At 39.5% G+C, this 24312-nt stretch overlaps 2 protein-coding genes across 3 annotated transcripts; one reads left to right on the forward strand and one right to left on the reverse strand.

Moving 5' to 3' along the window:
- The first annotated feature begins 900 nt into the window (after positions 1-900).
- Positions 901-17103, forward strand: LOC132141184 (Na(+)/H(+) exchange regulatory cofactor NHE-RF1-like). Its single transcript, XM_059550494.1, has 5 exons — positions 901-1185; positions 10081-10234; positions 13171-13214; positions 14824-14949; positions 16435-17103. Exons 1-5 carry the CDS (start codon positions 901-903, stop codon positions 16579-16581), a joined length of 756 nt encoding a protein of 251 aa, XP_059406477.1. The 3' UTR covers positions 16582-17103.
- On the reverse strand, positions 16367-23999 carry LOC132141173 (GTPase IMAP family member 9-like). Of its 2 annotated transcripts, XR_009433875.1 has the most exons (4): positions 23928-23999; positions 23790-23846; positions 22373-23269; positions 16367-16388 (listed from the first exon to the last, which is right to left on the reverse strand). XR_009433875.1 is itself a non-coding variant. In XM_059550479.1 (3 exons), the coding sequence occupies exons 1-3, from the start codon at positions 23938-23940 to the stop codon at positions 22437-22439; spliced, it is 903 nt and encodes a 300-aa protein (XP_059406462.1). In that variant the 5' UTR covers positions 23941-23999; the 3' UTR covers positions 22193-22436. The 2 variants fall into 2 exon arrangements, 1 of the variants encoding a protein (XP_059406462.1); XM_059550479.1 differs by lacking the exon at positions 16367-16388 and having other exon boundaries at positions 22193-23269.
- Between the last annotated feature and the right edge of the window lie 313 nt (positions 24000-24312).

Raw genomic sequence — 24312 nt, forward strand, 5'->3', positions numbered from 1 at the left:
CTGCTCTGCGGTGGTGTTGTTATGTGCTTAATTGTATTTGTTCATCCTGTTTTCACTCTTACCATCGCTTATATTTGCTGTTTGTCAGAAGAACAAATGGAAAAGCATGATATCTTGCACTGACAGTCCCTCACAGCCTCGTTTTAAAAAAATTATAATGTTAAAGTAAATGTGACGCCTACCATGACTTAGGTTTATTGTACCAACTAGGAAAGTGAAAGTGTTTCCTCTTATGATTAAGGGTGTGATTGCAAAACTGCCTATGTTGAAATCAGTTTTTTTTTTCATTGTAAGGTTCTCTAGGCTAAATATAATCAACGGCGCATTAAACACAAATAGTAGTTTGAATCACTGTCCGAAAAACTATAAAAAGACCCAACTTGCTGAACGGAGCGGAAAGGGTGTTATTTTCCTGGATGACAATGAACTGTACGTGTGCCGTGTGAGAACAGTGAGGGGCGGCCCGTAATCAGGTGACCTCATCCTGTGCGCTGTCCACTTCCATCACATTCGGGACAAAGGGAAAACATCCTTCTGTCTGGGTCTATTCCTCCGTCCAGCAGCACACCCCAGCATGAAGGACATTAAAGTCACATGAAAATTAGCCATTAAGTGCTCATTTTTATATCTTATGCAATATAATTGTGGTCATTTGGATTTGGTCAGAGGGCAATTGCATAACACAGACAACTAGTCTGACCAGTTAGCAATTAGTCAAGGGATAACAGTCTTACTTTTCGTATTCAAATTTGAGCTGGTTTACCTTTTTATGTAGCTGACTTTAACAGGTTACAAAAAATACCAGATGACCTAGCAGTTTATGTAACCGGCCTCAGGTTTTAACAAGACCTTCTCTGATTCTGAAGTTAATGATTTCTGCTCTTTAATATACTATATAAGATGGTATCCTTTAAGATGAAGGGCACAGACATTCAGACGCCAAACTTCCTGAATTCCAGTGGCACCGGCTTGTGTTTCATTGTGCTGATGTTATGTTTTGTGTCTGTCCCGCAGGACCTGAAAACCCAGCTCAGACCCCGGCTATGTGTCATTGAGAAAGGCCCCAATGGCTTCGGCTTTAACCTGCACAGTGAGAAGTCCAGACCCGGCCAGTATATCAGCGCTATAGATGACGACTCTCCAGCACAGAGATCCGGCCTGAGGCCCAAAGACAGGATAATACAGGTACGATCATTGCCATGCACTTTGGAATTTCATTATTAGAATACACATGCTGCTTTCTTTAGACTTTGTCCAAAATCAGTTATTTTTGAAGCGGTTACATAACATGTGGTGAGAAAAATCTTAGGTGTTACAATAAAACATGATAGATTTATACTTTTCCAAGTATTGCATTATTATGACTTGGAAAAACACTGTTCCTGGAAGGGAAATTTGTACATTGTAGCATTTTTTTAGCGTATCCTGTACGGAACAGAGAAGCAGAGACTCATGGGAAGGAGACAAGGGCGAGAGCCAAGGAATCAAGCAGATCAACCTCATGATATTTGAGAGAGGAGATCTTTTAAGCAGGAAGAAATGAGTATCACTCAATAATCAAACAACTAATACGTTTCAGATTCTGTGTATTGTGTGTGTTCAGTACAACATACAACTAGACACATTCAGCTGGATTTAAGCTTTCAGACTGTGACTAAATAGAAAAATATGACTGGTTTTCTGCACTGATTCAACGTTAGGTTCGCCCAGCTCTTTCTGATTAAGCGCTGCCATGAAAACACTTAGTCACAGTGTAATGAACAGGGCAGGGATGACCAAGTGCAACATGTCGTGACCCATTTGAACTTTGTATAGAATTATACTTTACAAACCCCTGTCAGACTGCAAAATCACACCCCAAATCACAAAACCAAAAAATGGATCATACTTTATTTTAAGGTCCAATTCTCGCCATTAACAAATCATTAACTATAACTATTGCCCCAGTAAACTCCTAATTTGCTGCTTATTAATTATTAGTAAAGTAGTTGTTAAATTTAGTTATTAGGATTAGGGATGTAGAATATGGTCATGAATCATATATACTTTATACGCACCGTACTAATAAACAGCCAATATTTTAATTATAAGAATGCTAATAAGCTACAAGTTAATAGTGAGAATTGGTCCCTATGCTAAAGTGTTGCCAAAAAATGTAACTAATGTATGTATATATAATATATTCCTTCCCAAGCTAATTAATCACAGTACATTAAGACAACTGTTTTGTATTACAACATTTCTGAGATGTTACTGTATTAATATGCAAATCATGCAATATCTAATTAAATGCACTATTTCATGCATACTTTTACAGAAAATAAATCTAAACATTGGATAAAGGAAGGTTTAAAATTCTTGTTTCATTTTGGATGCCTATTTTTGTTACTCTATAAATCATAAAATGCTCTCCAAAATAAATAAATAAACTCTTTAGGAATATACTATTATATAATTTACACAAATAATATTTGAACAAACCCCTCTGTAAAAACCTTTAGAATATATAATTTATTTTGTTTGTCTCTATGCAAAACACATTTTGAGAAAATGGCTTTTAAAGTTTTGTATGCAGTGTCTTACCTTAAGTTACAGTAATAAAACTGCCTTTAAATATGATATGGTCAAGCAGTATACATGATGCAGTTGCCAGACCAACACAACTATGTTGTGAAACTGTATTGTGTCAACAAACAGTTAATAATGAGTAACATACATTTTAGACACAGTACTGTCAATATTGCTCTATTTCTAAATTCACAGCAGAACTGCTGTTTGTCACCGAGCAGCACACAATGGTGTTTAGTTCCTGAATCAATTCAAATACAGACAACTTTTGTAGACAAAGTAAATAATACTGAAAATAAACCCGGTTAGGTGTATATTTCTGTAAGGTTTTCTCTGTCCTGTTCTTGTGCGAGTTGTAATTCTTGAGTTTGAATCCGAAGCGAGAGTCACAGAAGGGCCACCAGTGAACAAGTGAAGGAAGGGAAGGAAGCAGAGGGAGGGGAGCGATGGAGGGGTCTTTCTGTTGTCCCAGAGGGTCCTCCAGGCCTACTGTGAGTCGGGCTCTTTGTGTTGGACAGGCTGCTATTGTTCCTGCTGAGCGCACATTGTCCGTTTCCTCTCCGGGCCCGAGCTCCACTAACAGACACACCCTCATTCCACTTATACACTGTTCCCAGAGAGTCTGGCATCTGAACATGCCAGCGCTGTCCTTTCTTCTGCTTAAAGGTGAAGTTTAGTCATGAAAATTTAACACACTCTCATATTGTTCACTGTTGCGTGAAACACAAAATGATATGCTGTCAAACTATAAAAAGGAGCAAAATGATCCATAACCGTAGTAAAAAACGAGCTCCTCTATATTCCAAGTCTGGTTTGTCCTTCTTGAAGTTTGACAGCATGAATCACTGCATTCCTTGTGTTTGAAAGAGGAAATAAAGCTGAAGAGTGAATGATGGCAATTACATTTCTGGGCAAACTTTTCCTTTAAATGCTACCTGAAGTGAAACGTGCATGGACTTCTCACTCTTATTCATTTATTTATGTTTAATAAATCAGATAAATTAAATTTTAAGTCGCTATTTTGCCCTTGACATCCTTCTCTGTTCAGTTCACAGAAAATGATCTTGTGTTTTTTGGCGAATGTGTAATGCTTCAGGGTTTGTGGTTCAAAGACACAGGATATCCTTTCCTCGGACAGCAGGAAAGGAGACTGATAATATTGAAAAATGAATCCTTGCTTTGATAAACAATTTCTTTGTTGGAACAATGAAGATGTAAATAATGCATCAAAAAATAGATTTAAAAATTAAGTTTAATTAAAAGCTGCTATTTACTCCTACTCCTGCTATTTATGCAGTATGTTGTATTAGGGGTGGGCAATATGACCAAAATATTCAATCACAATGTGAGTAATTTTATTTCTTGGTAATTATATATATCACAATATAGTTATTTTTGCTTTAAATAAGGTCTTTATGATATCAACATGGAATTTTCATAATAACCAGTCAATATCACAAATAAAATAATAAATAAAAATAATAAATATTAGTCTAAATAAAAAAAAGAAAATAAAAAAACTAAACTCAAACTCACCGAAGACAAGTAAACAATCTAGATTAAAGTAATAAGTATAAGAAACCAATTACAAGTAATAGGACAAAGAACTACAGTAGAATAAATAAATAAATAAGAAATGCTTCATTCATTTGTATAAAGTAATCAAATGTATAAAAATACTGCATGTTCTTCACTGTGTAGAGTAAAATGTATTTCTTATTAAAGTTACAAAAGCGATTTAGTCAAAAGCAGTAAGAGATTTTCTCTCTTTTGCTGTTTGATTAAAATAAATGACAGACAGCAGAAATATTAGACTACTGTCACTCTAAGAGCTCCCCAGATCCAATAATACTGGTACACGTGTTTACTTTCACTGCATGGTTCAAGTGACCCAATTTTTTGCTCTCATGTGGCACAGATCGGATATGACAGGTGAACATGTAAGCAGGAAAAAAACATATAGATTCCGATGTTCTCAGATCGGATTCAGGCCTCATTCATATGTGGTAATAAATCGGATATGAATCGGATACGTGCATTTGCGTGTGCCATGTAAGAAGACAAATCGGATGTTCCCCAGTAAATGCGAGTCGTACGTCATTAAAAAAGTGACGTCAACTCAGGTGGACACCACCAACTGAGATCACATGACTTATTATAGGCGCGAAATTCGCCCATGGCTGCAACAAGGGCTCCTCTTTTTTCTCTGCCGTACGAGACCAATGTTTTGCTGATTTTTTTGTTGACTTTTCAAAATATTGTGGAAAGCAAAACACTGTATAATTTTATTTGCATCTGCATCCATTGTATTTTGTGCTGTTTTACTTCCTTTTCCGGGTCAGAACGTGCGAAGATGGTCATTTTGACCTGTAAAAGTGTGTGCATTTAACTGTTTAAGGTAAAAAAAAGTGGTGAAAATGACTGTTCAATACTCCTGCTATCTTTCAGCACCATCTTCATGTGTGCGCTTCTCCCTGACAGTGCTCAAAAACAGTCTCTCAGACAGTTCACATACAGTATAGAACTGCTTTTTGGTATAATATTATTTTAAGATATAGATCACACTTGTAACACTAAAAAAGTACTGTTTGCTGCACTTTATTTCTTTATAACTTCTTGCACATTCACAGAAAACAAGGTGAATCTCAAAAATAAGGTGGATAGTATACTACTGTTTGAATGATATATTGTTGCATACAGTACTATATACTCAGTATTGTCACGGTTGGTAAACCGTGATCTCTGGGTTTTGCACTTTGTGGGTGAAGTCTGTGTGTCACGCGTCAGCACTGACTAGTTTGTGGGTGTCTCCGTTAATTGTCAGCAAAAGCTGTCACTCATTACTCATCCCTATATAATGGCTCGTCTAGCGTCTTGTGTTCGTGAGAGCGTTGTTTCCTGTTTGTAACCCGTGACTTGCTTTCTTGTGTGTTTTTGCGTTGGATGTCCGTGTCTTCCCCGGAACCCCGTCCACTCTTCGCAACCACCATCAAGCAACACAACTTACCTTCGGCTCGCTTCCCCGCAGTTCCTGTGTCACCCTCTCCTGCTGCCTACTCACCTCCGCCTTCCGGATTCATCACTCCTCACCACCATCTTGGACAGTGCATTCTTCCCAGCGTTATTTGTGTTCCAGTTTTGTATTGTCTCCATATTCTCATTAAACATTATTAACCTCGCACTTGCTTCCTGCTCCTCCTTCACCCAGTCGTCACAGAACGCTCTCACCAACCATGGAAGCAGCGAGCACCACTTCACTGTCGGAATTTATTCACCACAGCGTCAACCGCATGGATCAGCAGCAGGATAGTATCGTGAACACTGGACGCGCGATCCAAGCGCTGGTGACACAGGTGTCCGAGCTCACCCAGCAGATTCACCAGCTCACCTCTCCCACTGCGCCCACCGCACCGCCTGCACCGACCGTCCCCCGGGAGACCTCCCAGGACCAATTCCGGCCAGAGCCGCTACTTCCGGCGCCAGAGAGTTACTCCGGTGAGCCAAACTTTTGCAAGACTTTCCTTAACAAATGTTCCATGCATTTTGCATTACAGCCCCGCACCTTCGCGACAGAGGAGTTCAAGGTTTCGTTTGCGCTTACTCTTCTATATGGCAGAGCCGCCTTATGGGGGACGGCGGTGTGGGAGAATCAACATCCGTGTTGCGCCTCATTCCACGCCCTCTCCGATGAGATGAAATGGGTCTTTGGTCGAGCCGCGGCCGGCAGGGAGGCCGCCCACCAGCTCTCGGACCTGAAACAAGGAAAATCATCAGTGGCGGACTATTCCATTCAGTTCCGCACCCTGGCGGCCGCGCGCCAGTGGAACGAGGCGGCGCAGTGGGATCGATTCCTGCATGGGTTGGCCGACCTTGTTCAGAAGGAGATCTACCTCCTCGAGCTGCCCCCAACGCTAAATGGCCTTATCGACCTGGCCCTTCGGGTAGATGCTCGGATTAACCGCCTGGGTAGACAAGTCAGTCCTACACGCCATCCCATCTCTCCGGAAAGGGTCCACGAGTGGATTGGGGTTCCAACACTGTCACATTGTGGAGTGAAAGTTGTCATGAGTCTTGTCTGGTTTCTGCTTGTCCGGTTGTGCTTGTTTCTGTCTTTCAGAAAGAGAACATGGTGTTATCAAATGTGCCCGCAGAGTACTTGAACCTGAAGGAGGTGTTCAGTAAGTCCCGTGCTGCTTCTCTTCCTCCGCATCGTCCCTATGACTGTGCGATAGATTTAGTGCCGGGTAAGTCTCCGCCTAAAGGCAAACTTTACTCTCTTTCTATTCCGGAGAGGGAGGCCATGGAGAAATACATTTCTGATTCCTTGGCATCGAGGTTCATCCGCCCTTCCTCTTCTCCAGCGGGGGCGGGATTCTTTTTTGTGGGTAAGAAGGATGGTTCTCTGCGACCTTGTATTGACTACCGAGAGCTGAACAACATCACGATAAAGAACACCTATCAGTTACCATTGATGTCTTCAGCTTTCGAGAGGTTACAGGGAGCATCCGTATTCACAAAATTGGATTTACGTAATGCTTATCATTTGGTCCGCATCAGGAAGGGGGATGAATGGAAAACCGCCTTTAACACCCCTAGAGGGCACTTTGAATATTTGGTGATGCCGTTCAGGCTCTCCAACTCGCCAGGGGTTTTCCAAGCACTCGTTAATGACGTGTTGAGAGACATGGTAGATCAGTTCATATATGTTTACCTGGATGACATACTGATTTTTTCTTCATCTCTTCAGGAACATGTTCAACACGTCAGATGAGTGCTCCAGAGATTACTCGAGAATGGGCTCTTGTCAAGGCGGAGAAATGCATATTCCATGCACAGTCTGTTCCCTTCCTAGGGTATATCATCTCGTCCGAGGGAATACTTATGGATCCTGACCAGGTTAAGGCTGTGATAGATTGGCCATCTCCAGATTCCCGTAAGGCCCTACAGCAGTTTCTGGGGTTCGCCAATTTCTATCGACGTTTCATTCGTAATTTCAAGATGGCCTTAGAAGGGGTAACGCCTCCGCCCGGTTGCCCACCGAATCGTTTATTTGTGCCGGAGGAGTTACGGTCCGAAGTCATTCAGTGGGGTCACTGCTCTAACGTTGCTTGTCATCCAGGGATAAGCAGAACCAAGGGGTTAGTTAAACAACGATTCTGTTGGCCACTTATGGCTCGTGACATCCACGATTTTGTTTTGGCTTGCTCAGTTTGCGCCAGTGGTAAGTCATCTAACCGGCCTCCTGATGGGCTTCTTCAACCGCTGTCTGTCCCTTCGAGACCCTGGTCACATATCGCACTAGATTTTGTTACCGCCCTCCCGCCCTCTAATGGCATGACGGTCATTTTGACCGTAGTGGACCGGTTCTCGAAGGCGGCACATTTCATTCCCTTGCCCAAATTACCGACAGCCAAGGAGACAGCGTTCACTGTCCTAGATCACGTCTTTCGGTTACATGGCCTCCCGGTAGACGTGGTTTCTGACAGGGGATCCCAATTTATATCCAAATTTTGGAAAGAATTTTGTAAGTTACTAGGAGCATCGGTTAGCCTGTCTTCGGGTTATCATCCCCAGAGTAACGGGCAGTCTGAACGAGCCAACCAAGATTTAGAGAGGACGTTGCGATGTTTGGTCTCCAATAATCCTTCTTCCTGGAGCCAACAACTCTCTATGATGGAGTACGCTCACAATTCGTTGCCAGTGTCAGCCACGGGCCTCTCTCCGTTTCAGTGCAGCTTAGGTTACCAGCCACCAGTTTTTCCTAGTCTGGAATCTGAAGTCGCGGTCCCCTCCGCTCACACATTTGTCCAGAGGTGCCACCGCACCTGGACCAGAGCCCGCGAGACTCTGCTCCGGGTAAGGGAGCGCACTAAGGCCAAGGCCGATCGCCACCGGTCAAAGCCTCCCGTTTACGTCGTGGGTCAAAAAGTGTGGCTTTCTACGAACAATATTCCTCTCCGTTCCGTCTCTAACAAATTAGCTCCCAAATTCATTGGCCCGTTTACTATCACCAGGATCATTAGTCCGGTGACAGTCCACCTCAAACTACCTCCAGCGTACAGGAGGATACATCCCGCCTTTCATGTGTCCAAAATTAAACCCGTTTTTTATTCACATATTAATCCGCCTACCCTGGTTCTCCCGCCGCCACGTCTCGTAGATGGGGAACAGACCTATTTTGTTAATCGTATTCTGGACTCGAGACGGAGGGGACGAGGATTCCAGTACCTGGTGGACTGGGAAGGTTACGGTCCGGAGGAGAGGAGTTGGGTACCTGCTAGGGACATACTGGATCACTCCCTTATTGATGATTACAATCAGCAGGTAGGCCCTGGGAACTCCAGGAGGCGTTCTTTAAGGGGGGGGGGGGGGGGGGGTACTGTTACGGTTGGTAAACCATGATCTCTGGGTTTTGCACTTTGTGGGAGAAGTCTGTGTGTCACGCATCACGCAGTATCACTCATTACTCATCCCTATATAATGGCTCGTCTAGCGTCTTGTGTTCGTGAGAGCGTTGTTTCCTGTTTGTAACCCGTGACTTGCTTTCTTGTGTGTTTCTGCGTTGGATGTCTTTGTCTTCCCCGGAACCCCGTCCACTCTTTGCAACCACCATCAAGCAACACAACTTACCTTCGGCTCGCTTCCCCGCAGTTCCTGTGTCACCCTCTCCTGCTGCCTACTCACCTCCACCTTCCGGATTCATCACTCCTCACCACCATCTTGGACAGTGCATTCCTCCCAGCGTTATTTGTGTTCCAGTTTTGTATTGTCTCCGTATTCTCATTAAACATTATTAACCTTGCACTTGCTTCCTGCTCCTCCTTCACCCAGTCGTCACAAGTATATCCTAAGCAATTTTCTATAATCCAGTAACTTTTTAACACTTAAGGCATAGTTCAACCAGAAAATGTGAATTCTTTCATTACTTATTTTCATTTTGTTCCAGACCCATAAGACTTATGTCAAATTATTCAGACACCAGATATAATTCTTGATATCTTTTGACTAGTGGGTGCAGGACGCTACAGTTCATTTATGTTAGTGAAGATAAACTGTGACAGAAATTTGTGACCAAAAATTATTCAGACACTTTGACATGACCATGTTTTGCTTAAGTGTTTTTCTTTAATTTCTAATGCAACCTTTGTATGCTACAGACTGAACAATGTAAAAATGTAAATGAAAAATATAATTGGTTGACCTAAATTGGTATCATCTAATTGTGCACTTACATTTAACAGCTGACAGCTATTCAACTTAATTCATTACATGCCTTTCTATCAACGTTAGCTGACATTATTAAGATGTATTTGTTATGACACAGTTCTTGTCATATGTTATTATAATTTTCTACACTATAGCGAATAAACTGTGAGAACTTAAGATACTGTATGTAAGGTGTCTGAATAAATGTTGGTTTGACTGTATTCTTTTAAGGTGTGAGTCATTCAGTCCAGCATGTGTTTCACAGAGTCTCTGTATGGCTTCAGATGTGTCATTGTTTGTTCTCAGGTCAGCGGGGTTTCGGTGGAGGGGAAGCAGCACGCTGAGGTGGTGGCCGCTATTAAAGCCGGGGGTGACAGCACGACACTCTTGGTCGTAGATCCAGACACCGATGCTTTCTTCAAGAAGTGTCGAGTGACGCCCACTGCAGAACACCTCACAGGTACAAACCAAACACTCACCTGGCACTAAATGAAGAAGATTTCAGCAGGTTTGCCTCTTGGTGGCGCCTGACACTGAGTCATTGTTCGGGAGGGGTCACTCGGGCATGCTTGACTACTTTCACTCGGGTATCTCTCTCTGTGCTGGTTTTGGGTTTCCTATTAAGCAATTTAGTTTGTCCGTCTCATTGTGTCACTCAGTGCCAAGGATCTCCAGTGAAAGCGCAGTGCCAACAGCAGCCATGGAAACCAAGAGTGTGTGTGTGTGTGAGTATGTGTGTGTTTGACACAACTAGATTAGTCATGAGTGAGCAGAGATGCAATGTTTACTCATGTTATTTACCAAGCATGCGTTTGGCGTCAGTACAGTGGAAACTTTACTTAGCTGCTATCACATTTTATCAGATCCATCGCATACAGACTCCATCTGTTCGAGCGAAAACGGGAGTACTGACCGGACGAATGCTTTCAGACGTCTCAGGTGTTGCTGTTCTCACTCCGAGTCATTTTATACTCATGACCATGTTTTCTGCCAGAATCACTCTCTTATCTGAGTTTCGATGTGAATAGTTCTTTTTCAGTTCACAGTCAGACTGTGGGATTATCTGACAGAACTGGGAACATTGTCTCAGACAATGTTCCCAGTTAAAATCATGCTGTAAAAGTTTTTTACATTGCCATTCAGAGGTTTGGAGTCCGTAAGATTTTGCACTGATTTTGTTGAAAATTTGTAAAATTTAACTGCTGTACTATTATTGGTAGCGGAAGGCACAATTCATAAATACTGAGCAAGCAAACACTCACACATTGTAGTTCTTCATAAATCTCTAAAGATTTGAGGAGTTTCTCCTCATGGCTGATCACACTAAACTGAAAAGCTCTTTCAGCCAATTAAACGGTTTCAGTCAGATTATTCCAAATCACTTCAGTCAAATTGGCCGTGTTAAATATAGCATAATAAGATACTACTCCTACACTGTCTCTGCAGTATATAGTTTGCAATGCTCCCCAGATGATTATCCGTTTTCAGTGAGACTAATGAAACAGAATTAATCTTTTTTAACATCTATTTGAATGGAAAGTCTAAATATGCTTCTACAAAATTTAATTATGTATGTCAACTGGATGCCAGGTCATATGCCAACAATTTTGCATAGAACATTGCCCATTATTTCTTCTAGTGTTTTTGCAAATGTGTAGGCAGTATATGTGCACTGTACTGTATGTATACTGTGCAGTATTCAGTAGTAAGATAGTATTCTGTTTTCCACACAGCTGTAAATTCAGCTGTTTTCTTTTCTCTCTCTCTCTCTCTTTAACATAAGTAAGAATTAATGCACACTTTTTCATATTCACACTTGTTTTGGAAAGTATAACCCTTACACTCTGGATGTGTTAGCATGTGACAAAACTGCTTATTGTAAACCAATCATCCCAGCCTACTAGGGCTAAAAGTGATAGCCCTAAATAGGGTTAGACACCATATTAAATTTAATGTGGATGAAAACAAGACTGTGATGGAAAGACATATGGTCTTTACAATGGCATTCACTGTATAAAGGTCCTAGATTATGTCATTTGCACAAAGTACTTTTACAACTGTTTGATGGCGTTTTTAATTAGCTGAACAGTAGGTATGTTGGTAAACGACAGTACAATCCATTGAACGCACTGTACTTCGTTTTCATTTCTGTCAAAAATGTATAAGAAATCTATTAAATAGAATCTAAATTGTATGTGAAGGGACTCAAGGAAGGACATAAAGTTTCACGTGCAGCTGAGTACAGCGAACTGTCTGTATGTCTGTAACACATAACTAGAAGATCACCCACCTGTCTCGACTAAAAAGCTTGTATGTCAGCTCTGTTCCTATTAAACCTAGTGAGCCAGTATAAACATCCTCTTTCTAAGGCATCATTTAAATAGAGGCTTTTAAGTGACTAATTTGAAACCATATTGATAGGCAGCAACTCTGTCATATAAATAGCACATGTTGGCAGAAATTAGCGTGTTGCTAAGCTAATGCCTTGATTTATCTAGTAACTGTAAAATGTACAAATAATGAGTAAATATTCAATTTTATATACTTTAATTATTCTTAAATTAAATTTGGTGTTAATTGTTTTATGATTATATCTTGGATTATTTCCCTGTGCTCATCATAAGGCATAGTGCGATCGCCTTCTATGTGCATTATACATGTACACTATCATGCCAACCCTTGTGAGCAAGAAGTATGCTTAAATGTATTGAATGTGCATGTTAACTTAACAGTAAGTGTGTGTAAAAATACTCTTTTTAAAAGTAAGTGCACTTCTTCTTTTACACAAGCAAGTCTCGGCAGATTTCTACATACATCCTTCGTCTCTCATGTCAGTTCATTTGTGAATGTGTAATCCAGGATGAAGGCCTCTAGATTTTATTCCCTATGGTATTGCGGGGGTGGCCAGGTATCCACCCTTATTAAACAAAAATATATTGCAGTATATTGGAAAATATCATGTAATAAATTAGGCATATATTCTTATAAATGGGATTTAATATTTATTTTTTCCAATATATTGCAATATATTGAAAGCGGCAATCATTTGTATATTCTGCAATATATTATATAATATATGTATCATCAATATATTATTCAATGTATTCAAATATATAATATATTAGAAAATAAAAAGGGAATTTTTAAGAAATATATTGGTAAATATATTTTCCTTTCGTAAGGGCAGGTACCATCGCTCTCACCACAGTGATGATGGTGATCTGAATAATAAATGAAGTACATACCTGTTGTACAGTATGTAACGGAGTCGACATCTCCTCACTGCAACCCGAGAGGGAGTGAATGTCATACTAGCTCTTCTGTGTTGGAGAAAGTGTCCATCTGAAGGATGCAGATGTACTAGGTTTGACCTGTTCTGCTTCTCTCTGCCCGCAGGACCGCTGCCTGAACCTGTGGTCAACGGAGACATGGAGGACAAGGTACGACAACTACTCCGATGATAGAATACTAGCAGGCTGCATTTAAGGTTAATTAAGGTTCAATAGCTCATCCAAAAAATTTTAAATTAGTTTCTTCCTTCTTTTGAACCTAAAAGAAGATATTTCAGAAGATAGCAAATGGAGTACAAGGATACTGAGATCTCTTTTGTTTCTCAGTTTTCAGAAAAGTGCACTTACCAGCTTGGGTTTCATCTGTTATCCCAAGTGCTTTTTCCTAAATAAATACAGCAACTTGAGTTGTTTGTGTTGACCTGCGTCTGAACCTAGGTTCTCACAGCAGAAAAAAAACACTAGAGCAAGTCAATGGAGACCTTTGCATGATTTGATGCCTGTTATTAAAATGTTAGCATATTGTTTAGTGAAGTCAGCTCTCTAGACAAATATGAAGGGAAGTCTGTGGCTGTATTAAATGCAATTATTTCTGATTACGCCAGTGATAAGTGGTCACTGCATGAAAGAAGCCCATTAGAGATTGAAGATCAATCTCTATTCAGAGTTTTCAGTCTCTATTCAAACGGGTTTCATTGTTTTCACTCTGGCTTATTCAAAAAAGGCCTCTGTCATTAACAGAGAGTCATTTGTATTACTTTGGTCTGAAATGTGTGAGTTAGTGGCACACAGTAGAGATTTCTTGACTGCATGCAGTGCAAGTGAAGAGCAAGACAGTGTTTTATTGACCATAATCCTGAGGGATCAGTATAGCCTGTTACTCCCACTGAATATAGAAAACAAGGTTATCTCACAAGTCTGCCTTTTTTTCTCATAAGAAATGAATAAGTGCTTTTAGAAGTACTAATAAACAGCCAATATCTTTATGTATATACCATATTTACATAAAGATTTCAATGATTACATTCTCATTCAAATATCCAGCTCAAATCACACCCTGCTTAAAGTTGTTTCTTTTTCCACCGGGACTATTATGTGTGATATTTCTCACATTATGCCACCACAATGAAACATAAGGGACACAATCATGATATATCTGTACGTTTTTGTGGCAGGTGCAGTTTCACTGTGAGACACAGACTGGCTTGTGCTGTATTTGTTGCCACTAGAGAAACAATGACCTGCGCTATTGACACTAATATGCAAGACACTCTGGCATACAGACAAAAATATGTATTTACTATATATAAATAAAATAGGCAGAATACAAGTCCATGGCCTGTAAGACTTATTTACAGCTTGGCTCCTACATAAATTCACCATTATTCAATGACATGAGCAGATCAGGTGTCAGGCGTCTTCTCATTGCTTGAGTTGGTTAGTTTAGAGACTGTGGGGATGGTTTCTCTAAAGAGGATTGTGGAGGAACGTACAGGCCTCTGGGTGGCTAATGGGTGACGTGTCAGATGTAGCTGGCAGGAGGGAATTAGGGGGCGCTGTCACCTGTCAGAGGAGCAGTACTGATGCCTGGCTAATGGTGCCCACTCGTACAGTTAATGAAGCTCAGTCTCCAGCAGCCTGAGGTCAGCCCACACACTGCAGCTGACGCTCAGCACTTTACCAGCTCAAGTCTGACCCCTAGAGCACACAGCGATGCACTGAGCCTCCTGACTATTTACTGAAACTGTCTGCTGTTCAGGTTAACGGAAATGTGGCCAAAGAGGTGGAGCTGAAGGACTCGAAGATATCAATCAGTCCGTCTCCTTCCAATGCATCCTCTAACGCCTCCCTCACGACTCCGCCCACTGGGACTCCGCCCCCTGAGGTGAGACTGACCTATGATGTTCAGAATATGCTAATTTTCTACATAAACAGAAAACCCAGGTGACCTGTTACAACAGGTGCCAAAATATTAGGTATACTACAGAGAGATATTGAGTATACTACACACTGCATACTGGGTACGCAATCCAATAATGCAATGCGCTCAACTGCTCCTGGATGGCAAATGAAGTAGAAGTAATTTCAGGCATGATTTTTAACGACTTTTTGTTGCCATATTTGACCGAAATGCCAAGCTTTAAGACATTTTACATCAAAAAATTAATAAATAAATAATTTATATCCTGTTAACTGTCACTCACATTTTGTAACATGATTTTGATGTACCAATTTCATGGTAATGCAATTTATGAATTTAAAATGGGTTTCAAAGGATGAATTTTGAGATTTTTAGTTTTCAAGTGATATATAGTTTCTGATGATTTCTAAAGTGTGATAGAGAAAAAGGAAAAAATACTCTTTTCTTTGACAAAGGTCAGAACTCCTGATAAGATGTAGGTTTTTGAGGTGCACTCCTGCCTTAAATTAATTTATTACTTTTCCTAAAATATTTTAAACAAAAAAGATTGGTAAAATATAAATTTAAGAGTTAAACGATATATAGTTTGTCATGATTAAATTAGGAATTTATTGTAATATAGTGAAGTAAACACAGGCGTCCCACCAAGGGGACGGGTCACAGTTAACAGGATATATCACTGTGTATATATATATATATATAGGTGTGTGTGTGTGTGTGTGCCACTCACAGAATCAAACATGCATTATGTTTTATACTTACAATAAAGAAGCATACTTTAAGTTTTTTAAAGTAAAAGTTTTTTTTTTAAAGTACTTAAAAGATTTTCCAAATATACTTTATATAGTAAGTATACTAATATCAGTGTACTGGAAGTATACTTGTACTGTACGTGTACTAAATTGACCTATTTTTTTGTTTATAAAAGTATTCTTTGCCATGTATTTTAAGTTTTTTCGTTTGTAGTGGAATTCTATTGTGTACTGTATTGTTGTACTACTAGCTATTGTTAATTTGCTAGCTATGTGCTTCGAGCCCACTTTTTAGTTTATGAAATTATTGAAGCATACTCTCAGTGATCTACTAGTTTAGGAGTTTTTATACTGCAAGTACACTTTTACACGCTTAAAGAATTTTTTTTTTTTTTTTTGCAGGATTAAACATAATGTGATTGTGTGGCAACAACCTAGCATACTACTGTTTGGCATTAATCATTGCATTACATAAGCAGCTGGTATTATATTTTAAACATAGTATAGAATTTTTCTGAAAGTATCCAAATAATTGTCAACCTTTATGAAAAGGTGAAATCATTTCTGGCTTCATAAGTGTTTTGATTGAGAAAACGTATTGTTCAAGTACAAGTATCCCACTGTCATTTGAGGACATGCTTGTATTAGACTCTGAAAAGGTTATTCATGAGTTTCCGTTTGTTTGTCGTCCTCTCAGACTCAGGAGCCGTCCATCATAGCTGCCATCCCAGAGCTCAATCTGTCCCTGCAGCAGGTGAAAGAGCGCGCTCACCAGAAACGCTCCAGTAAGAGAGCTCCACCCATGGACTGGAACAAGAAAAATGAACTCTTCAGTAACCTATAGACCTCCGGTCGTCCATCCACCCACCCATTCATCCATCCGTCAGCTCTGTTTAAGACTTGATAAAACAGAGCAGATCTTATAATGAAGTTAAAGTCATCAATGAAGTAGGCTCAATATGATGTATGTACAGTGTGTATATTTACACACAGATTTATATCTATTCCGAATTATGTATATGAATTACTAACAGATTATATTAGGCTGCATCTGCTGTGGGGAAATGGAATGTAACATTCTACAACTGTGATGTATATCAATCATTGGCTGTGTTCAGAATGGAGTACTAACTTACTGTAATATTACTGCTCACTGTATAGACTCGAGTGAAACAGAAGTAGGAATGAATGCTGTTGTGCACACAGTGGTATGCTATACTGTTGTCACAGAACAATTACTTTGCATGTTTAATTTAACGAGCAGCATATCAGTTATCATCAAATTAATTCAATTTTGTGTAAATATGTTATGTTTTTTTTTTTTTTTTTAGGGTTTGGCAGTTTGATTAAACAGTAGGTAAAAGCTTGTGCCTGTAGTTTCAGTTCATTCGAAATGGAAAGCCAAGTAATGTGGGATACATTACTTCAGCATCTTAACAAACTGAGTACAATATTCATTACATAGTAATATTATGTTAGTATACTATTGCCTATTCTGAACAGAGCCATTTGACAGAACCTAATCGAGCTTGTTTGTCATTGAGCAGATTTGATTCTGCTGTGTTTGTGCGTTCATTCAAGGAGTTTTGGTTCTAATTTGATTTCTCACTGATTTTGTGTAAGCAGCGCTTACTTCTTATTTCTTGACCAATTCTGTGGGGAAGTGTTTCATTGTTTATAATGAAGGACCAAATGAAGAGTGGATAGAAGTGAATCCTGAACTCCTGACTATCAGCCGATTTTGAATGACTGAACGTGTGTAGAAATCACACTTTTTTGTTATAAACAGATAGAGTGGTGCCCAAAAGTCTGAGATTTCCACAAATCTAATCCGCAGTGAATTCCTGTTAGTGTGTCACTGTTAGGTTTTCTGAGACACCTGCTATATATATTTTTCTCTGTAGTTCTTGAGTTGAGCACTTAAGTTTTGACATGCCTTCCATAATCTGCACTTCTGATCACTGCAGTGTCATGTATTAGAGTATATGTGTGCACAAGTGAATGTTATTTCTATATGTAACAACACAGTTTGTTAAGAGAAAAATATTTTCATTGACAAATTCCTCACTTTTTGCAGTTGTTGCAGGTCTTTAAGCTCTTTTAGTTTCATCTCACTCACTTAATTTTTTTTCTATATCACCTGTTCGCTGCTTGTTCAACACAGGAACATCTAAATCCAGCTTCACTTCTACAATGAACTGGGCCTCCACATCACCTTTAGCTCCCATTTTTCCATCATCATTAGCTTCCTAACCCTAACTCTCTGGGCTTCTCTTCAGACAGTATTGGACACATCCTAACAACATTGTTGGCAAGCTGGGAGAATTGGCAGTGCATCAGGAATCTCATTTTCAGAGCCTCTCAAATGATGAAGATCAATTTTATACTCTTGTGGAATTAATGCCCATCGCATCAAGCGTTGATTTGAATTAGACATCTGGGCAAGGAAAGTTAAGGGGTTGTGAACTGTGTACACAAGAGGAGGAGCTGCACCACCTCCTGTGCAAACTTCAAAATAAGAGAGCAAGAGTCTCTTTCTCGATGGTACTATAGCGCCTCTGATAGTATGTAAACTTATTTGAAAAATAGGAGACACCATGTTCATGTTCTTGCAATAACACTGCACCTGCCCCTGTGGCACTAGCATCCACCTGCTGTGTAAATGACTTTTCAAAACTAGGGGCCAAGGGTCGAGGAGCATTACACAACAGGTTCTTCTCTGCATCAAAATATAGTGAACAGTCATGCTCCCAGATGAATTTTTTAGAATTCATGTAGTACACAATTGTCAGCATTTAAAGTCAGCAAATCTGCAGCCAACTTACTGAACACACTCTCTTTACACTTTAACATGTTCTTCCCACGAACAGCACTTGAACAGACAACATCTATGTAGACCTCGCAATTTGTAACACCTGCCAGGACCCTCTGCATCAGGCATTGAAAGGTAGCGAGGGAATTTTGCATCTTAAATGCTAGAACCTTGTACTGCATAAAGTGATTTGATATCACAAACACAGAAATTTCTGAGGCATGGGAAGTGAGAGGGACTTGCCACTATCTCTTAAGAGATCTAACTTAGATGCAAAGGTAGCGGAGCCCACCCTGCCTACAAAATCCTCCACTTGTTGCAACGGAAACGAATCTGCTTTGGTGACTCTATTCACCTTATGGTAGTCTGTGCAGAAATGGTAAGATGAGTCTGGCTTTGGCACCATAAACAGGGGGAACTACACAGGCTTTGACTGGGCATTGCAATATCGTGACACAACATGTACTCAATCTCCTCTTTCATTATTGTATGTTTATTTGGGTTAACTATGCATTTTGTTTAATTGGCAGAGAGTCACCCACATCAATATCATGAGTTAGCACTGAAGTTCTGCCTGGCATGGCAGCAAACAGTGAAGGGTACTTGTCTATCAACTGCAGAAGTTCTTTACTTGGACAGTTGGTAAGATAGGAAAGAGTGTTTGGCAAGTCTTGCAGAATCACTGAATCTTTAAGCCATGGTTCCTCAATTAGTTTTCGACGGGGGCCAAATTCTGCTAATGATACCAAGCCAAGGGCCACTGACCTATGTATATATATATATAATTTATTTCTTTTTATTAATTTTTTTATATTATTGTTGGTTTTATTAAAATAATCAAAAAATGATCACAAGATATATATATATATATATAAAATATACAAAATATATATATATAATTTATTTATTTTTATTATTTTTTTTATATTATTGTTGGTTTTATTAAAATAATCAAAAGATGATCACAAGATAAATATTTATTATAATATTATAATAAATAATATTATGAACATTATTGCATTTAGATACAGAAGAACTTTGCCTGTTGGATATTAAAAGCATATGAACAAACAAAAGTTCTAGTTCCCGCTCGTAGACTGGATCTTTTCTCTCCAATTTCCCTAATTGCAGATTCAATTATTAGATCTGTCAGCATTAATATTTTAATACTTAGAATTTGGGGGGGGGGGGGGGGGATCAAACTGTCACCGTGTGTCCCACGCAGATAAAAAGTATATTTTCCATGTAGTTTTCATTCTAATCACCCGAGACAGCGACACCTGATAATAAGTGACACAAAATTCTGTTTTAGAAATGTTTTTTTTTTTTTGTGACGTCGGTATGCACTTTTCTGTGACGTCGGTATGCACTTATACGGACATACGGTGCAACACTCCCAATGCGGCTAACATTTGTGTGGATTTTTTTGATGTAAAGTTTTACCCTTGATCTGTTTGAATCTTCTGGGCAACCCAAATGTAGTTCAAAACTCCACATGAGCCTTTATCACAGCAGGGGATTTAATTTTGCGCAAAGGAACTGCTTCAGGGAACCTGGTTGCAGTGGACATGATAGTCAGCACGTAGGCTACTCGTAACCACTTTTAGTTTTAGGAAGTGGACCTACACAGTCTAATAGCCTATTAACCGTTCAAATGGTTCAGCCATCACAGGCACAGGATTTAGAGGCGCAAATGGGGACCTTCTGGTTTGTTTGTCAGATCAAAGCAACACTCTTTTCTCTCTTGCAAAGACATATGCGTCTGTCTCGCTGACTTTGTATGCGCTCTAAACTTACACCTCAGGGACCAGTTCCGAGAACAGCGTCTTTAATGACGTTATAATTGAGAGAGTACTCAATTGGTAATCCAAAAAAAGCCTTACCTGTCAAACTACATTGCAACAATGACGCCCACATATCATTTGGCCATTTAAGCTTACCTGCGTCGTGCACGCAAGCAATAAAATATGCATCAACCTCAGACTCGTGAAAAGGAGGCACGAGCTTGATGCCAATCTGAGTTTTAAATGTACATTTTAATTCTCTTGCTTTTTAACTCAAAGGTCTAATTATTTTAAACAGATGGATAATGCCTGATCAAAATTCAAACTTGTCATAACTGCAGGTTGTTCTTCAACAACTTCTGGCGAAATACTATTGCACACAAGCCGTTCAAGCAGAGCATCCTTCAATACTTGCTTTTTTGCTTCTCTTGCTGCTTCTATATTAAAGAATATACCTGCCGTTTGCAAGAGATGCAACGTTTCCACTTAAATAAGTTACAAAACAGCTGAAACACTCTGCTCAACACACTTAACAGTTTAACCTTCACACTACAAGAAAAGCATTGCGCCCATGTTTTAGCAAAATTGTGTATATAAGTATTTTTAGTCTGTTTAAATGGTCACCTATTTCCCTTCTGCTAGTCTGCATGCTTAAGTTATAGTCTAATGCATATGCTTCAATTAAGTTACCATCCAGGCATACAATTGTGTAGCCACAAAAATATACATTGTCTGATGACCCTTCCCCCCACCCCCCAAAGGTGTATCCAATAGATTGTCTAGTATTATAGGAAAAATTCAGTCAAGCAATGCAATGCAAGAACAGCTAGATTTGTCACTTAAGTGGGCTTAATAGTTGAATTGGCTGTTGTTAACAGGATTACCTCATACCCCGAGCGTCTTTGCATGTTCATAAGTTGAGTATTCAAATTGCCCTGAACAATTGCTTAGACAAAAGGGCAACTGGCCTATAATTTGCACAATACTCTTGCACCAGGACCCCCATAGCATCCAGGCTGTCTCTCTCATGTGCAAATGGAACCAGGCCCAGTGCAGGGGCCGTTGTGATAGCTTGTTTAAGGCTGTTGAAATGCATCATAGCCTCATCAGCTCAGTTCAAAACAGTAGAGAGAGGGGCTTTGTGATCAATGAGCAGACTCAGCTGCTTGTTGTGCACAGTTTTAGATTTCTAATGAGCTGAATTCTGTCAGCAGAGATGCATTTCTGAGAGATCACATGACCCAAGTAGAGGACCTTCTTATGGAGCCACTGTAATTTCTCCTTGGAGGCCTTAAATCCTGATCTCTCAAGGCCTTAAAACAAAATGCGAAAAGTGGTTGTGTTCGCTGGTGTTTAGGAAATCTAAAACTTGTGATGGCATGGAACTGAATTCATAATGGTTGGTACATCAGGCACCACAGGTGCTAGAGGTACAATTAATGAAATGATCATGAGCAAATCTTGAGTAATCCTCCAACTAGTGCCGTTGACTTTCCTCATGCGATTAATTGTTATTTTATAAGGCGATTGAGTGTTTTTTGTGTCTATAACACATTAAGCATATCTTCCTGTTTACAGTGGGTGCAAAGACACCGGAAGCATCTTTTATTTTTTTTTCTGTTCTTTTTAATACTGCATGTGCATATTATGTGTTTGATTGTAGAAGTATGGCATAAAGGTTTGTGCCGGTTAAATAAATCCATCACATCCTGCTAATTCAAAAATGTGTTCTGTTTTATTTTAGCAGAAAAACATCAGTATCTATGCAATTTCACATTGATCAAATGCATCAAAAAAAAAAAAAATATATATATATATTTTTATAATCAGTTTCATGTTTTGGTTACATTTCATTCATTATTGTTTGACACATACTAGACACATACTCTACTTTCTAGAGTCATCAACTACAAAAACAAAGTAAGCCAAGTCATTTCTTTAAATGCTTTAAAGAATTAAAAGAAGCTGGAAACAATAGCTGGAAAATATTTTTTTCATTTCTTATTTATGTTGAGGACATGCTTACGGTATATTAAAACATTTCAGATGACATAAGACATACCTGAGTATTTATGTTCTGAAAAGTGTTTAGCTATTTTTAGGCTAATTTTTGTCCTTTTTGTTTTGCTGGACTTTGTTCACGACCAGTTTCACACCCATTCCCACTCCGGCTGCAGCTCCAGCTCCGATTAAAACAGCAGGAAGAGCAACGGCCACTTCTGTTACTCCCAGGATGACACCTCCTGTTACTGCTGCTCCCGTTCCTAGTGCTGATCCAACCGCTAATGCCGCATCTTTGACCTTTTTTACCATCTCTTTTCTCTTAATCTTCTTTTGAGCTTCTTCAAACATCACGTTAGTGTAATATCTTCTTCCATTTTCCTGGGTCATTCTGTCAATCTTCTCCAGCAGCTCGGTGACTTGAGTGCGGTTCCTCATGTCGTTATTGTTGAACGCGTGATATCTTCCACCGCAGCGCTCTGTCAGTCTCCTCAGATCCGGGCATCTTGCTATATACTGCTGCAAAGATCTACCTCTCAGTTGATCTGCTCTGGTGAACAGGATGATGGTGTAGTGCACAGCACCTTCTCCGAAGTTCTGCTGAATCAGTTCCACTGTGTTCATCTCCTCCGCTGTGAATCTCGCATCCAGATTGATGACCAGCAGGAACGCATGAGGACCAGGAACAGAAAGCTCAACACACTTCTCCATGTGTGTCTTCATGTCTTCTTTAGTCAGCGATCCACAAAACCCTGGCGTGTCAACCACACAGACTCTTCTTCCTCCTTCATGCACAAAACCACTGCTGCATTGTGTTGTAACCCCCGCAGGTGAGGGCTCAGACTCGAACAGCTCCCGTCTCAGAATTGTGTTTCCTGTCGCACTCTTGCCTGTCCCAGTCTTCCCCACCAGAATAATCCTTATGTCATTGTTCTCTGCAAATCAAGAAATATAATTCAAACATTTGCTTCCTAACAGGAGTCCTGAAACTTTGAAGAAATAAGAAATAAAGCTATTAGTGTTTTAAAATTCAAATGAAATCAGCCAGGTGACAACTGGGCAAATTCACTAAGAATAAATTGCACCATTTATTACCTTGTTAATATTGATTTGCTTCAGGAATTATATACAGTAGATCAGGAGATATGTCTGCTTAATGAACTTTTTAAAAATAAATGAATAGGTCTAGACTAATAATGCATTTATGTTCACATAATCTTTTAAATTAGTCAGGTTACACTTATCCCATTAAAAAAATGCCTGTTTGGTGAATATGCCCCGATATGTTTTCTCTATAATTCATCCATAAAAAGTATTCCAATCATGAGCTATTCAGTGAATTATTTATTAATAGCCAGTCCACATCCTAATAAAACATATTAAGGGGTTTGCAGAGTGCATATATTGTATTGTATAATGGCAGCATGACTGTGACGTATTTAATAATCTACTTACGAAATAAGAAATTTGAGTGGAATGACTCTCCGGTGAAATCATTTTGTAGTAATGACTCTGTGGGGAGGAAAACAGTATTAACATTCACACTCATTACATAACTACTAAAAAAGTCATTTGAAATAGTAAATCACTAACCGTTATCACTCATTTGGATTTCTTGTTTCTTGCTCCACTTTGTGTCTGAGGCACATTAAGCACAACTTCCTGTTTTATACTGGGTGCAAATACACCGGAAGCATCTAGCTCTCTGACTCTTTTACAGAACTGATCTACTTTTTTTCTCCATAAGACCAGTAGTAGTAAATCTGATAAGTTGAGCATATTGCAGTTTCATGTTATTCAGACAGTTTTAATGAATAAGACGTTGGTAGTATCATCTGTAGGCAGATTTTGAATCATATTCTTTCACTCCACCAGTAACCACATCATAATCGGTGGAGAGTGCAGGACATTTCTCAATCAATAAGGTTTCTGTCACATTATCACCCAGCACTCGCAGGATCACTCTATAATCAGGACC

The sequence above is a fragment of the Carassius carassius genome, chromosome 1 (genome assembly GCF_963082965.1).
Source record: "Carassius carassius chromosome 1, fCarCar2.1, whole genome shotgun sequence".
NCBI classification, from domain to species: domain Eukaryota; kingdom Metazoa; phylum Chordata; class Actinopteri; order Cypriniformes; family Cyprinidae; genus Carassius; species Carassius carassius.

Excerpts from the sequence above, each read along its gene's own strand:
- LOC132141173 (XM_059550479.1), bottom strand. Across the intron at positions 23,270-23,789 it reads CCACTCAAATTTCTTATTTC|AGAACAATGACATAAGGATT; the intron begins GTAAGTAGATTA and ends CTTGATTTGCAG.
- LOC132141184 (XM_059550494.1), top strand. The coding sequence starts at position 901 with ATGGTATCCTTTAAGATGAAGGGCACAGACATTCAGACGCCAAACTTC. Across the intron at positions 1,186-10,080 it reads CCAAAGACAGGATAATACAG|GTCAGCGGGGTTTCGGTGGA; the intron begins GTACGATCATTG and ends GTTTGTTCTCAG. Across the intron at positions 10,235-13,170 it reads CACTGCAGAACACCTCACAG|GACCGCTGCCTGAACCTGTG; the intron begins GTACAAACCAAA and ends CTCTGCCCGCAG.